The sequence below is a fragment of the Typopeltis vanoorti genome, chromosome 1 (assembly GCF_054136105.1).
Source record: "Typopeltis vanoorti isolate ZY-2024b chromosome 1, IOZ_Tvanoo_1.0, whole genome shotgun sequence".
NCBI classification, from domain to species: Eukaryota; Metazoa; Arthropoda; class Arachnida; order Uropygi; family Thelyphonidae; genus Typopeltis; species Typopeltis vanoorti.
Window position 1 is genome coordinate 106,142,784 of NC_143549.1, and position 16,683 is coordinate 106,159,466.

General features: G+C 35.9%; 1 protein-coding gene across 1 annotated transcript in view; it reads right to left on the minus strand.

Moving 5' to 3' along the window:
• Window positions 1-16,683, minus strand: part of LOC150110289 (uncharacterized) — a 359,887-nt gene that overhangs the window by 103,153 nt on the left and 240,051 nt on the right. Inside the window, exon 9 of the mRNA XM_090395274.1 lies at window positions 6,760-7,009. Within this exon, the coding sequence (XP_090251400.1) occupies window positions 6,760-7,009 (250 nt within the window). The remainder of the gene's footprint in view (window positions 1-6,759; window positions 7,010-16,683) is intronic.

Here is a 16,683-nt window from a genome sequence, read left to right on the forward strand (position 1 = left end):
ATAATAAATTTAGTTTAATCCTTTATCCAAGTGTGTGCAAACAAAGTTTGCACCTGAAAGTATCTTCAGGACTGGGGTAAAGTGGTACAACACCGGGCAACTCCTTGCAAAGGTGGAGCAAGCTACCAACACTGCTATCTCAGTATCTCCCATAATGCAAAACACATCTCCTTGGTGATATGTATAATGTTATGCATTAAGGGAAGGGCCACTACCCAGACTAGTTGCAACCTTTATTGAGGTCTCTTCAGTGGGAGCCAGGCCCAAGTGGAGATACCAGGCAAAAGAAGCATTAGCAAGGTCATCTCCTCCTATAGGAGATGCCAAACGGTGTGCCACCTTTTTATTAAATTACTCTGGATTTAGAGAAAGATGTTGTAAGTTTATTTTTCACTTGGTCAGACTATAATAAATTTAGTTTAATCCTTTATCCAAGTGTGTGCAAACAAAGTTTGCGCCTGAAAGTATCTTCAGGACTGGGGTAAAGTGGTACAACACCGGGCAACTCCCAGTCCTGAAGATACTTTCAGGCACAAACTTTGTTTGCACACACTTGGATAAAGGATTAAACTAAATTTATTATAGTCTGACCAAGTGAAAAATAAACTTACAACATCTTTCTCTAAATCCAGAGTAATTTAATAAAAAGGTGGCACACCGTTTGGCAGCTCCTATAGGAGGAGATGACCTTGCTAATGCTTCTGCCTGGTATCTCCACTTGGGCCTGGCTCCCACAGAAGAGACATCAATAAAGGTCGAAACTAGTCTGGGTAGTGGCCCTTCCCTTAATGCATAACATTATACATATCTGCAAGGAGATGTGTTTTGCATTATGGGAGATATTGAGATAGGAGTGTTGGTAGCTTGCTCCACCTTTGCAAGGAGTTGCCCAGTGTTGTACCACTTTACCCCAGTCCTGAAGATACTTTCAGGTGCAAACTTTGTTTGCACACACTTGGATAAAGGATTAAACTAAATTTATTATAGTCTGACCAAGTGAAAAATAAACTTACAACATAATATAAATCTCTTTTTCCTTTTCACATTGTAAAATATTGTGAATAAACTATGTGTGTATATACTATCATAACATGTATGTACACCCCTTGAGGGTACATAAAAAGAAGGTTGAAATCTTTAGTTTAAGGTTTAAGATTCCAACAGAAGTTTAATTGCGCAAAAGCTAAATGTATTTATATGCAGATAAGTGTATCACTAATTGATGAACTGATCAGTGGCACTCATGTCCAGTTGACAAAAATCAATATGTCATTACCACATTACAAGAAGAACTTTCAGAAATACTCAATCCAGAACTGTGGTCTATTCTAATCTCCAACTCAGAAATAGCTGCTAGTAAAGAATTCTAAAAAGTTAAGAATCATCATTACTGCTTTAGCATATGTGACAGACACTAATGTAGGAAAAGAGGTGGATGAGCTGGAGGTTCTTAGGATACTGCAGAATCTCGGTGTAAGTACAGCTGTGGGATTAAATGGGATAGCAACTTGGGTTGATGATAGGATTGATGCAGGGGAAATGATCCTTTGTTCTGGCCTCTCCAGCCAAGTGCTGAATACTTGGCTGGAGGGGGCCAGAACAAGGAGTCATCCTTGGAAGTTGAATAAAGGTGTGGTTAGTAGAAGTGTGAGGACTTGATTTTTTGCTTGGAGAGTTGAATGAGTGAAATCAGTTGCCAGAGTCAGTTGTGAGTGATTTGTCTGTTAATGGGTTCAAGGAGAGGTATTATAGATTGTGTGGATAGTTTGGGTCTGCCATGATGAGTCTTCAGACTCCATGGAGGTGCCTGTACAATAATAATAATAATAATGTGAAGAAATTTGCTACACTTCAACAGTGGAGCTGTTCCCGACTGCAGTGACAAGAACACATAGTTGTAAATCTATCTTCACAAACATTCTTAGAGGACACAATCGATGCACTTCGTCAATGGTCTAATTTTGCCATCGCAAACAAAAAAAGGTATCATTTTTGAAAATTATGAACCTATGTAGAACATGGTATCTATGAATTTGTACCAACTGTGGCTTGCCAGAATGGGTTGGATGTGGCTAGTATTCTAAGTAAATTCAAACCTTTCAAGAATAACATTCCACCAAAAGAAATATCAGTACTCAGAAAGCTATATAGGAATAAACACATTATTGTAACTAAAGTCGATATGAATGATGCCATTGTTGTTATGAACCAAGAAGAGTACAACAGAAATGAGTCAACTTCTTAAAGTCTCCTCCACTTATCAGATCATACACTGGAATCCTACAAAAATTCCAAAAGAAAAAAAGTGTACAAATTACTAAAAAAAGTTACAGGCTGGCCTAAAGAAATTACCAAGAAACTTTATGTTTTCAACCATCCCCAGATACATGGGGTCCCTAAAATTCACAAACCCAATACCCTCCTTCGTCTAAAAGTAAACAACATGGAGAGTCCCACCTACCAACTGGCTAAACATTTATCCAAATCACTTTTTAAGCACCTCACTTCCAAATCACTTTTCCTAGATGAGTCTTTGACTCCATGGGGTCTTAGGATAAAAATAGTACTTGCCTTTCTTACAGGTAACTCAGTAATGTACCTTTGATAGAAACCCTGGACATCATCAAGCCCCCCCCCCCCTCCGACATGCCTGAATTATTCAGAATCACCATACATGCAGGTTATTTCCTGTGAAAAAATATACAAGTAGCTCCCCCCCCCTTCCATCAACAAACTTCTATATGGAGTATTTTGAAAACCAAACTCTCAACACAACCACACAAAAACCAACAGTCTGGCTATGCTATATTAATGATGTGTTTGCTGTTTGGTCTCAGGGTCCAGACACATTAGATACATTTTTGGTACATCTTAACAACCAACATAAATAACCTAAAATAAACTAAAAACCTATAATAAACTTCACCATAGAAAAAGAAATAATAGACTCCTCGTTTTAGATACACTAGTGACACAACTTCCTAATGGCTCGTCATCCTTCTGTATCTATAGAACACCGCCGCCACCTTTCCAAGCAGTATGGCACCCTCAAAACTCCTACTCACTGAGCCAGGGCTATTTGTACAAATGACATAGTCATTGAATTTACAACACCTTTTTAGTCAATGGCTAAAGTTCATATCAAAAGATAAAATATTACATGCACCCCCCCCCCACCCCACACACATCCAACACACAGAATCACAACAAAACTATTCCCAGTCCATATGTAAAGGATACATCAGGAAAAAATAACCAGAGTTCTTTGCAAATATGATCTCCATACCACTTTCAAAACTTTTATTCAGCTAGCTACTTTTAGATATTCTGTTGAACCACATCCTGTTGAACATCCAGGAGCATTAAAATTCCTTGTGCCTGCAAGTTAGTCTACTTTATACAGACTGGTAGATCAGTTAACATGCACCTTGAAGAACATAAAAATTATAGATCATCTGTATGGAAATTTGGGACTGGCAGACTATGCTCTAGATACTCCTTCACATAGGATCAGATGGAGAAAAACACTTTTATTACAAAGAAGTCATTACAGGTCTAAGAGGCTATTCTTTGAATCAGTATGAGCCATGAAGCACTTCCCCAACTTCAACAAGTATGGTCAAATTAACTTTGTATTTATCTGACCCATTGAGAGCATCACATAAGACCATTATGTGGTGCCATCATTTGTTAACTTTTTTTTTGTTAACATTTGTTAACAAATGAGCTAACTCATTTGTTAGCTACAATTTAAATTGTTTGTACAATTACTTGGTTTAGTGCTTTATGCCTGTTCCAGTTTCATTGTGCTCTGATGATGATGCTGGGTAGAAAACCAGTAAAATATTAGTGAGTTTAATAAGTATATTTTTTTTAACTCTCTTGGTGGTAGTTATACCATCAAGCTTTATTATGGATAATGAGGGCAACTAAAGGAATGCCTGAGGAGTCTGTACTATGGCTACTACTCTTTAATTTGTATATTAATGATATAGGGAAAGATTTAAGGTGAGGATATTCATTTGTTTGCAGATTATGTAAAAATAATCTGATAGAGAAATAGTTGATAAAATTGATGTAGATATCTAGCAGGATGGTTTATATAAAATGCCATTATGGGCAATAAATAATAGTTGTTAATTTAATGTTGCAGAATGTAAGGTTACGCATGGGTTGAAACTGTTACATGTATCACACTGATGGTACTGGATTGCAAGAAATTTATGAGGCCAGGGAGATGGGGTTAATGGTGGACAGAGTGTTGAAGTTCAGAGAGTATATTACAAAAGTTAGTAAAATAGCTTAAAGGATTATTTGGATATTCAAAAACATGCTAACAAGTAAAGAACAGGAAGATTATTGCTCCTCTTTATAAGGCTATGATTCAGCTACATGTTTGCTATCATGCACAGATCTGGTCACCTGGGTTTCTTGAGCATCAGGAGGAAGATGGTAAAAGAGGATTAAGAGATGAGTGACCAAGCTGGTGGAATGTCGCCTATGAAGATAGCTGGAAAAGAGGGGACATGATAGAAACTTATAAGTTATTAAAGAGAGATTCTATAAGATTGACACAAAGGAAATTTTTATACATGACAAATAGAGAGAGAGAGAAAAAAAATTAAAGTTTTTTTCTCCTGGAAATTGTGTAAGAGTGTGGTCAGTAAGGGTGAGTGCCCTGACAGTGAATGAGTTTAAAGAGAGGTATGATAGGTTTTGTGTGCATAAAAGTTAGTGTGGGTTTCCCAGGATGAGTCTCTGAACACAATGGATATACCAGTAATAATAATAATAATAATAATAATAATAATTTGTTCCATTAAATTAATATCTTCAATTTGAATCTAGTTATTGGGTGAAATAGTCTTTTTCTTTTTTTTTTTTTTTTTACCCAAGTAAGCAAGATTGGACTGGATTTAGCCCCATAAAAAACATGAGTTTCTGGGAAGAAAAAATGCAACTATCATTCTTACTGATATTTATCAGCCCTTGAGAAATTTTGCAAATTGGCAAATGCATTAATATTCCTTTTAGATAGCTGAATGAAAATAACATATGAGGGCATGATGAAAAGTTGTGATAATCCCCATGAAGAAATTGAAATAGAACATCTCAATATCTAATCTACCTCATAGAGCTTTTCACTCTAGATTTGCAATCTAGAGTGAACTGTGTGAATGAATTGAGTTCATACCTAGAAGCACTACAGTCAACTCTGAATATTATAAAGGAGAACTGGAATGGTTGCAGAACAATGTATGTTGAAAAAAAACTGCAGAAATGGGTGAATAGTTTTCAAGTTCCATCATGACAATGCTCTGTGCCACATGTTATCTTATTCAACAGTTCTTCTTGAACATAAAAATTACTATATGCCCACATCTGTGATATTGTTCTGATTTAGCATCCTGGCTCTTTCCAAAGTTGAAATTGATGATGAAAGGAAAGCATTTTGTATTAATATAAGAAACTGAAGTGGCTAAGATGACTTAAAGAAAAATGGCTGGAACACTGGCACAAGTGCAAGGCAAGCCAAGGCAAGCCTAGGAGACTGCTTTGAAAGAGATTAATTTATATTTGTATTTAGATTAATAAACTTTCTTGAATTCTAACATTTGCCGTGCTTTTTGATCACACCTCCAGAGCCTTAATCACTGCTACCCTAATTACAGATCTCCAAAACACAACATTCATTAGTGAGGTTTGGATAAGTTTGTCTATTTCAATGGTAGAAAACTGCAGCTCTGTCGTATTTCTCACAAAAAATAATCCATCTCTTCCATTCTTACTTTTGACAACACCCAAATCCCTATGCATAATGAGATCTATCTTCTTGGGATAACACTAATCTTAAACTCTTGGCACAAACATATTACAAATATTGCTTCCTTTGCTTCCAAAAAATTAAGTTCTTTTTCACTTGAGACTGTACTTTAACTCCAGACAGTTTCTAACTTTAATCACAAATCCAGCTAACCAATGAATATTGTTCTCACATCTGGGGTGGGTCCCCTAAGAGTTTGCTAAAGATACAGGACTCTGTACAGAAAAGAGAAGTCAGACCAATTAATGACCCCTCTCTCACTAATACACTTCATTTACTTTCACAGAGGCATTCAGTTTCCACTGCTTACATCCTCTGCAAATACTTCTGAATCTACTTCATCTGAATTAGCCTCAATAATATCCGCACTCTTTGTCAAATCCGTTCAAATGCATGTAGCAACTAATCAACACTTCCTTAAAGTGCATCTCCAAAATCACAGAACAACTTTCTTCTCCTCTTTGTTAATCCCTTCCACAGCTGCCCTTTGGAATATTGTGCCATTTTATGTTTCCCAAGGAATACAATCCACAGCTATTTAAGGTAAATGTGAACAACTTCATTTTATTTTTAAAAAAAATTTTTTTCATAATTTGAAATGTTCATATTTTATCACTGAATAACTGCTACTTGTCATCAACCTAAAATTTACTGTCAGTTTTATACGTATTCCTCTTAACAAAATTACTAATTATTTTTCTATGATTCCTGTAACCTCATATGTCTGACAATTATGTTGCTCAAATCTGGATATGCTATAAATACACATACTGATATTTTTCTGTTCTTTATGCAACTCTTCTATCTACTCTAACTGATTACTTCTTAGTAAGATGTTACACAGTATTACATAACATGATAACAGCTTAAGAATGAATTAATTTGTAAGTCTTAAAAAATTATTTTCTTTCATGATAGTAAGAAAGATGTTTTACCTTCAAACCTACTAACATGAATGTCATCACCCAAAACATCAGGATCATCACCGTGCACTTGAGCAACTGCAGCTGCAACCACATCAGCTAAACTTTCTTCTATTACTGGTTGAAGAATTGTCAACCCAGATTCTCCATTTGCTGTTGTCACTGTCATTGTACTGTTACCATCTGCCATGGTTGCTATAGCTTGTTGTTGATCTGTAGATCCATCTGGAGCCTGTAACTGAATTACTTCAAATACTACAACCTGCAATAAAAGAAACAGGTAAAGTAGCAGTATTATAAAATAATTAATAAATAATAAAAATAAACAACAGAATAATATCATTTAAAGATGCCAGAAAATTATATTCTTGGTGTAATTCTTCATTTAAGTGTAAGCAAACAAAGATTGTGCATGAAGCATCTTCATGACTGGGATACTTGTATGTATAAGCTAATGACTTCAGATTAATTGCCTTAGTATTTCATAATGCAAAAGTACATCTCCCTTCAGACATGTATAATGCAATGCATTATGAGAAGGGCCACTACATAGACTGTTTCAATGTTTATTGAGGTACATTAATACAAGAATACCTCTCCAAAAAATCTTAGAGACCTACAAGATCGATCTGAATCAAGTTTAGTAGTGACCCTAAAGGTTCACTACTAAACTCATAACTCCAGAACAGGAAACTCGGCAGTGGCTCCATTCAGAGACAGGCAAAAACTTATATGGACAATTCATCGCAGGAAAATTAATCGCATGAAAATTCATCAGATATATGTGAAAAAAAAAAAATTCCCATACAAGAAATATTTTTTTAAAAATTTAAGAAATATTTTATATATTATTTAATATTTCGATTATATTTAGCATTTTTGAAAATTTTTATTCAGAATAAAGTTATTCATCACAGATATATGCAAAAAAAATTACTTTTTTTTTTTTAAATATTTAAAAAAAAATTTAAGAAATATTTTTTTAAAAATTTCAGACATATTTTAAAAAAATTTAAGAAATAGCCGGCCTGGTTGGCCAAGTGGATAGCATATCCGCTCTCCAGCCAAAAGGCTGCTGGTTCGAATCCTGCCATGGACATGGATGTTTGTGATTGTTTGTGGAAATATGAGTGGTGGTCAGTGGTAGATGGTGTAGCTGTTGTCAGATGGTGATTGAATGGTGAAGACAGAGTTGTAGAGCAGGTGCCCTCCCTCAATGAGTACTTGGACTCCCTGTAGGTGTCAAATAATAATAATAATAATATTTTGATTATATTTAGTTTACTTAAAAATTTTATTCCATATAAAATTATTCATATTCTTTCTTACTACAGGCTCTGTAGATGGAATATTAATTGTTAGAGAACTGGGATTGGATGGTTAGAGAGAAAGAACACCATATTTAAGAATATTTAGGGAGAACAGTTATATCGAACTAATATTTATGGTTAACTATTTATGTATTCCTATTAACTATTCTATTAATAGTTAGAATAATTATTAGGGAGAATACAATATTTAAGAATAGTTAAGGAGAAATGGCACAATATTGAAGAATGTTTATTCTTCTAACTGTTCACTATTTTTTTTGTTCTGTGCATTTAGATATCCATCCAGGTGTGATATATTTTTTATCTGAACTAATTCAGAGGGTGACTTTTTTTTTTCAGTAAAGAAGACTAAATATGAAATTTAAAATTTCTTGGTGTTATAAAATATGGAAGGAAAAAGTAATGACTAGTATTGAAGCCGCAGATGGCAATTTAAATTATGCTGATTTACATAATGATGATGCAATTTATGTAATTTTATTATTTCTTTCTTTAATATAATTACTCAAAAGTGCATCTATGATCTTAAACTAGCCCTGTAAATAACAAGAGCGTACAACATATCTTTCATATGCAGGAATAGTTGAGTCATTTTCAAAATACATGTATATTCAATAATTGAAACACCTCATCTTCTGAATTAGTTCAGATAATATATATATATATATCACATCTGGATGGATGTCTAAGTGTGCAGATATATAATGAACAGTTTGCAGAATAAATATTCTTAAATACGATGCCCTTTCTCCCTATACCTATTCCAGTTTTGTAAGTATTAATATTCCAACAGCAGAACCTGTAGTATTTAAGTAATAAAAAATATTTAAAACTTTTTAAGATGGAACAGAAATTAGGGAACTCACCGATCAATAAAATATTACTTTCATTGTATAAGAATAAAAATATTATGAAAATCTAATGAAAATCATCTAAACCACATATGGGCAACCCTCGGCCCGCGGGCTGGATTCGGCCCTCTACTTCTTTTGATCCAGCCCTAATCTATTTCAGCGAAGTTTGTCTGATTTAGTGGGAGAAAACATGGTGTTCTACTAACTCACATTAAGCTGACATTATATGACTTGCACAAAACACTATGTTTTCTCCAACCAAGGTCTCTTTCTCACTTTGACTAGTGGTGTGTGTGAACGTGTTACAACGTGTCAGTTCGGTACTTGCATTGATGTTATGTTCTGTTCGGTGCCTGCATTGATGTTGTGTTCTGTTCAGTGCCTGCGGTGTAGACAGTTTTATTTGATATTTCTGAATATTGCTTATAAATTTGGGACAATGTCAGCGGTTATTGCAAAAAAAAAAAAGTAGATGCAGAGAATCGTCAATTTCAACACAACTGGACGGAGGATTATTATTTTATTCTGAATAGGGTTTTGCCTGTATGTCTGCTGTGCAACGAATCGATATCCGTCAACAAAGAATACAACTTGAAGAGACACTTTACTTCGAGACATGCGGATCATCCAAAAATTGATGGACAACTGCGAAAAGATGAAATACAGAAGTTGAAGAAGAACTTGGATACCCAGCAGCAAATGTTCAACAAGAAAAGAACGCAGCACCACAGCATTGTCAAAGCAAGCTTTGTGGTAAGCGAAAAAATCGCTAAGCATTCTAAGTCATTTGGTGAAGGAGAATTTATCAAAGAATGTCTGCTGGATGTTGCAAGTATAATATGTCCTGAAAAGAAAAAAGACTTTGAGAATATTCGTTTGTCGAGACGTACTGTTGTCTGACGGATAGAAATTATGGCTGATGATATCAAAAAAAGTTTAAAAGAGAACACTGCTAGATTGGAAGCATTTTCAGTTGCTTTGGATGACAGTACCGATGCCTCCGATACAGCACAACAAGCAATATTTAACTGAGGAGTTGATGCGGATTTCAACATCACAGAAGAATTATTGGCGCTTCGGCCATTAAAAGGAACAACTACTGGTGAAGATATATTTGAAACAGTCAACACAGTCTTCAAGAGATTTGGACTTAAAATGGAGTTCACTATCTGGCATATGCACTGATGGAGCCCCTGCAATGGTTGGTGCACAGAAGGGATTTATTGGAATAGTTCATGAAAGAGCAATAGAACTACAGATCCATCTGGAAAATTTAACAAATTTTCACTGCATTATCCACCAACAAAATCTGTGTGCAAAATCGATTAAATTCACAAATGTTATGGAAGTTCTAGTAGCCAGTATTAACTTTATTAAGTCATGTGCTCTTAATCACAGCCAATTTAAGGAGTATTTGGTAGACCTATTTTCAGATTATGAAGATGTGTCTTATTATTGTGAAGTGAGGTGGTTGAGTAAAGGTAAAATGTTAAAACGATTTTATGATCTGAGACAAGACATTGCAGATTTTATGGACATAAAAGGAAACACAATTAACCAAGTAAAAGATGATTAGTGGGTGTGTGATTTAGCATTCCTTGAGGATGTCACCAGATACCTAAACGAACTGAATCTTAAATTGCAAAAACAAGGACAATTGGTTCATGAACTGCATGGACATGTCAAAGCTTTTTGTAATAAACTAAGACTGTTGGAAAGTCAGATAAGAGCTAAAAATTGTTATCATTTTCTTACTCTAGCAACTGATAAAAATATCCCTTATAATTGTTATGGAGATGAACTGAAGGCACTAATAGAGCAATTTGATACAAGATTTGCCGACTTCAAAAACAAAGACTCCACATTCGCTATATCTGCTCGTCCGATGGATGCTGATGTAAATAATGTGCCAGAAAACTTACAGATGGACTTATTGAGCTTCAGGCAAATTTAGTGCTAAAATCAGAATTTAACAACACTGCTTTGACGGATTTTTATAAATTTTATTTGGTGGAAGAAAAATATACAAATTTACACGCCTTTTCAAGAAAAATCATTTGTCTTTTCGGCAGCACATATATGTGTGAACAGTTTTTTTCGGGGATGAAATACAATAAATCAAAAATTCAGACAAGAATAATGTACGAAAACCTTGAGAATTCTATGCGATTATCCTTAAGTAATATTAACATCAATATTGATAGTCTCGTAGTTGAAGTAAAAGGCCAATCTTCACATTAAATTGTTATGTCGTTCATTATATTATAAAATTTATGTAGAGCTTTATACCAAAGCATTATATTATAAATAAATGAAATATGAAGTAGCAACTTGTTTTAATTCATTTAATATTAATTTATTTTATTTAATAATTTGGTCCAGCCCTTGACTCGGAGACAGAATGATAATTTGGCCCCCGAACTAGGAAAGGTTGCCCATGCCTGATCTAAACAAATAATACATAAATACATAAAAAAAACTATATTTTGTGAAATTTATCTTGCACTGCATTTACTTTTCATATATAGGTATCAATGCAATATCATTTCAATTTTCTAGCAAATAACGCTTTCAGAATTGTTTTCCACGATGAATTTTCCTGCCCGATGAATTCTCCTCTCAATAAATTTTCTTCTCGATGAATTTTCCCACAATGAATTGTCAGCGATGAACCAGCAAAAATCTACAACTGAGCAGAACGGTTTTATGACCACATTTTTATTAAAAAAGACTATTTTTTAAAACTAAACAAGTACTAAAAAACAAACCCGACAATTTTTTCTATTATTGAGTTTTTTAACGAACTTTTTTGATGTTCATAATACCAACAAATTAACTTGTTTTTTTTTGTAATTTCTTATAGTTTGTGCTTTAAACTGTTAGTTATCTTGACCCCTGAAGATGCTAGTCTGACGACTAACGAAACTTGGCGGGTTTGTTTTATAGTACTTGTTTAGTTTTAAAAAAAAAAACAGTATTTTTTAATAAAAACGTGGTCACAAAACCGAAATAATTCGACTGAACTTCTTAACCACAGAAACCTCTGCATGATTATAGAAACTCACTTTAGACCAATTAAACTCACCGTGAGTTTAATTGATCTAAAGTTTCACATTTTGAGAAATTACGCATTAAAAAGCAGAACTTTATAAACCGTTTGATATTTTTAATACGTTGCAGAGACAATGAAATTGTTCCCAAGTTCATAAAAATCAAAAGCGCATTCAAATCCAATAAGGCTAACAGAATATACAAAAGAACGGAATTAGCTATATTGAGAGAAAGAATTGCAGCTATTAGAGCAGAATTGTCCAAGATTAACCAGGATAAGTGTAATATACATAAGGAACTTGCCCCGTCACTTCCGTCTGAACTATGGAATAACATAGACACTATCACATACAATAAAGCTAAATGGTGTTCGAAAAGAAAAAACGCAGCCTAATTAAAAAATTCAATTCCCTTCTAAAAGAAAAAGAAAAGCAAAGGAAACATCTAGATTATAGCTTCCCAAAGTGGGTGGTACTGCCCCCAGTGGGTGCTGAAGCCTTCTAGGGGGGGAGGGGGGGGGGCTATAGTGGGATCAGAAGCATTTGGGGGCATTCAAGTGGTCTAGGGGTCGGTGGCTCTTTATCGAAGAAATTAATAATATATAGGTTTTAGTCTATCCAAGCAGCAGACGAGTCTTAACTAGTAGTATGTCAGTCAACTATTACGTAGGTAATTCACTCGATTCAACTTGTTTTGACAGGAATATGGGTGCTTGCAGTGACTAGTTCAAAGCACGAGTACAATGGTATCGCCAACAAGTCAATGCATGCAAGTCGATTCGGGCTAGATTTCAAATCTATAAATACCAGTGGTTTAGGAATAAGTTTCATTTTTTGTGTGCTTTGCCAACAATCATCAGTCGAAAGTGTGATAGATAAGTGGAGTCATAAAGTGTAAATTAAATCTTTTATTTTGTGAATATTTTTGCAAATTTTATTACTTCATTATGTCTGAATATAAGAAGAAATGTCAACAGTACAGTATTGAGTATTTGAAATATGGTTTTATTCAGTCTCCTATGAACCAATTATTACCCATGTGCTTGATTTGCCAAAAAGTGTTATCTTCAACCTGTTTCTCATGAACCTTATGAGATCAGGTTGAAGATTTGTGGGTTGCAGAAATTAATTGATAGGTAGAAAAGGGGAGATATGATTGAGACATTCAAATTGCTAAAGGGTTTCTATAGGATTAATTCAGAGGATATTTTTGAGATCAGGACTGGTGGTGGGAGAACTAGGGGACACCTATGGAAGCTGGGCAAGAGTGTGGTTAGCAGGGGTGTTAGAGCTGGGTTCTTTACTTTTAGAGTGGTAAATGAGTGGAATAAGCTGCCAGAGTCTGTTGTGGGTGCTATGATGGTGAGTGAGTTCAAGGCATGGTATGATAGATTCTGTGAGAATGTCGTATAGTTGTGTGGACATGATGTTTAGGGCCTCCCTCGATGAGTCTAAGGACTCCCTGGAGTCGCCCGTAATAATAATAATAATTATGTGACATCTCCACACAATTCACTGTCTATATACTACCCGAATCTTCCATCTACACATAATACCACTATCTATGCTCTACACCAGGGGTGGGGAAACCTTTCTTCTGCCAAGGGCCATTTGGATATTTATAACATCATTCGTGGGCTATACAAAATTATCAACTTAAAAATTAGCTTGCTATATTTGGTCAAACATTTAATTAACTCACCTCTAATGCGATGACTGGAACTGCTTCTCTTTGGTGAGGCGTGTGATGTTAGCTGGTATTGATGATGTTGCTACTCGCAACTGCTTTTCCAGGTTTGAGTCGGTCAGTCTGGAGCACAGTTGACTCTTTGCAATGATAAGTTTTGAAAAGAACTGCTCGCAGCAGTAAGTTGTTCTGAACTCAGATGCACATTTCAATGCATGTCTCCTCAAAGTGGGAAATTCATCATTGCTTATGTAATGTTTATAGAACTCAAGGAGTGGGAGATTGTTGTACCTAGCTTTCAGCTCATCATCACTTTGCAGCCGAATGATTTTGTGTTGTAGGTTATCAGGCACATCAGTTGGTTCCACATTGAACGGTGTAGCAAAGATGTTCAATTCCATATGTTTACTTTTCACATCCTCGAATCTTTCATTAAATGCCTCAATTAATTTCACACATTCACCAGCATATTCAAGTGTCATAGAAGGCTTTTGTCTTTCCAGAGTGGGGAAATGCACTGTGTTATTCCTTTCGAGTTGCACTTTCCACAGCCTTAATTTAGCTTCAAATGATTTCACATTTCAAAGCAGGGAGCTGAGAAGCTGGTTGGGGCCCTGCAGCTTGACGTTCAGCTCTGAGAGGTACTTGGTAATGTCCATCATGAACGCTAGATCACACAGCCACTTGCTATCATTGAGTTCCCTGAGAGGTTTTTTCTTCATCTCTATGAACTGGTTGGCTTCATCTTGCAGTTCGTGAAATCTCATGAGCATGTTCCTGCAACTCAGTCACCGCATTTCACAGTGATAAACAAGATCACTGTACTCAGACTCAAGATCATTCAGTAAATCCTTAAACTGGCGGCTATTAAATCCTCTGCTTATAACAAACTTTAGCCGCAACAACTGTGCACAGAGACTTTCTTGGTGTATGATGCAGTGGCATATAATTAAATCACTTGGATCAAGACTGAGATGATTCAGTTCTTTCTTGACAAATGCAATTAACCCTTTTTGCAAGCCAATCATGGCTGGAGCTCTATCTGTAGTAAGGCCAATTAACTTTTCAAATGTTAGCTCAAGTTTTTTCATTGATAAAACAAGTCTCTCAAACAATCCTCACCTCATGTAGTGCCATGCATGGCTTCCAGTGACAGAAGTTCCTCTTGTGTGTCAAACTCTGCAGTTATCCCACGAACAAAAATGGCCAGGTGAGCAGTATTTGTTATGTCCATTGCCTTGTCACAAGCCAGAGAGAGAAAAATTGGAAATCTCCTTCAGAATCCTTTGATGTTTTTTCAATATCTTGTGCTAAGTCAGTAATCCAATCTGAGATGGTTCTCCGAGACAAACTAACACTCTGAAACAATTTTACTTTGTCTGATGCTAACAACTCCGCAGCAGCCACCATGCACTCTTTCACAGACTCTCCCTTTACACGAGGCCTCAGCTTCTTTGTGATTAGCTCGCTCACTACATAACTCGTCTGAATAACATTGTCTCTGTCACAACAAGGCCTAGTGAAAGCAGCTTGTTATGATTCCAAACTCCACTGAAGAGCATTGATTTTATCCAAATGCATTTGGCCTCCCAATTTTCATTGAGTTTAGCATGCTTTGAGCTGTAATGACGTTCCAGATTGGCTTTTTTCATTACTGCTAATTCATCGTCACAAACTAGGCACACAGGTTTGCCTTTGACTTCAACAAAAAAATAATCATTTGTCCATTTCTCTTGGAAATCATGACACTCTGCATCAATTTTTTTTTCTTTGTAGTCGCCATTTGTAGGATGTCACACCACTTAAGTTTTAATAACTATCCAGTGTGTGTGTGTGTCGCCAGCGATGCGATTATTTTACTTTGATCGCTGTTCTAATCCTGTGTCTTGGTTTGGAACATATCCAATGTTTGTACCATCAACTTTCGAGGTCTTCTCGTTAGCTGCCGTGGCAGCTGACGAGAAGCATATGTGTCTGTCCTGTCATGTACTCGTATGTGTCCTGTCTATACCGTAATGGACGTTCCTTGCTTGTCCTTCAAAATTTATGTCATTATTATGATTCACTTAACATAGATTTATGTTGTTATGATAAAAGCTCCTAGATTTATTGAATTTCGAGTCCCGCCTGCAGTTGCCTTGGCAGTGCCAGACCAAATGATTTCATGGGCCTTATATGGCCCATGGGCTGGACGTTCCTCACCCCTGCTCTACACCATAATCCATCAACTACAATACAATGCCATCTACCATCACAAATAGTAGATTTTGCCTGTAAACTACGTGAACTATGGTTGATCTGCTTGTATGCATGATGAAAAAACCCACATTTTCAAGGGGGAAAAAAAACTACTACCTCTGTACAAAATTGACTAACTCACCTTCAACAGAAAAAGTCCATATAAACAATCCTGTCATGATGACAAGAATCAAATGAGGTCTTTTCCAATCAAGGAGCAATATTCCATTATTACGAAATGCATTACAGATGCACTTAAGCAATTAATATGAGAATAATAATAATAAACTGTCAATATGCTATCATCAATTCTTTTCTTCTTCTTCATCTTCTGCAGCTTCTCCCACTTAAGTGGGATCACTGTTGATAATGAGTCTCCTCCACACCTTCCTGTCTTGGGCTGTCACCACATCCAAGTTCTTCATCCTCCAGTCCTCTTCTACCAGATCCCTCCATCTCTTCTTTGGCCACCCATGCTTCCGCCTCCTTGCACATCCATCTGCATGACCCTTCTTCCCACATATTCGTCCTCCCTCCTTATCACATGACCAAACCATCTCAACCTTGCCTCCTGTTTTTTCGCTCTTTTTTTTACGAACAGTGAAAGTTCGTAACTTTCACTGTTCCCCTGATATAGTCATTTCTCAGACGATCCTTTCTGGTCACACCGCACATCCACCTAAGCATTCTCATCTCTGCTACTTCCATCCTGCTGATGTTATTTTTCCTCAGGGCCACAGTTTCTATAGCATGTCATAGCTGGCCTTACTACTGTC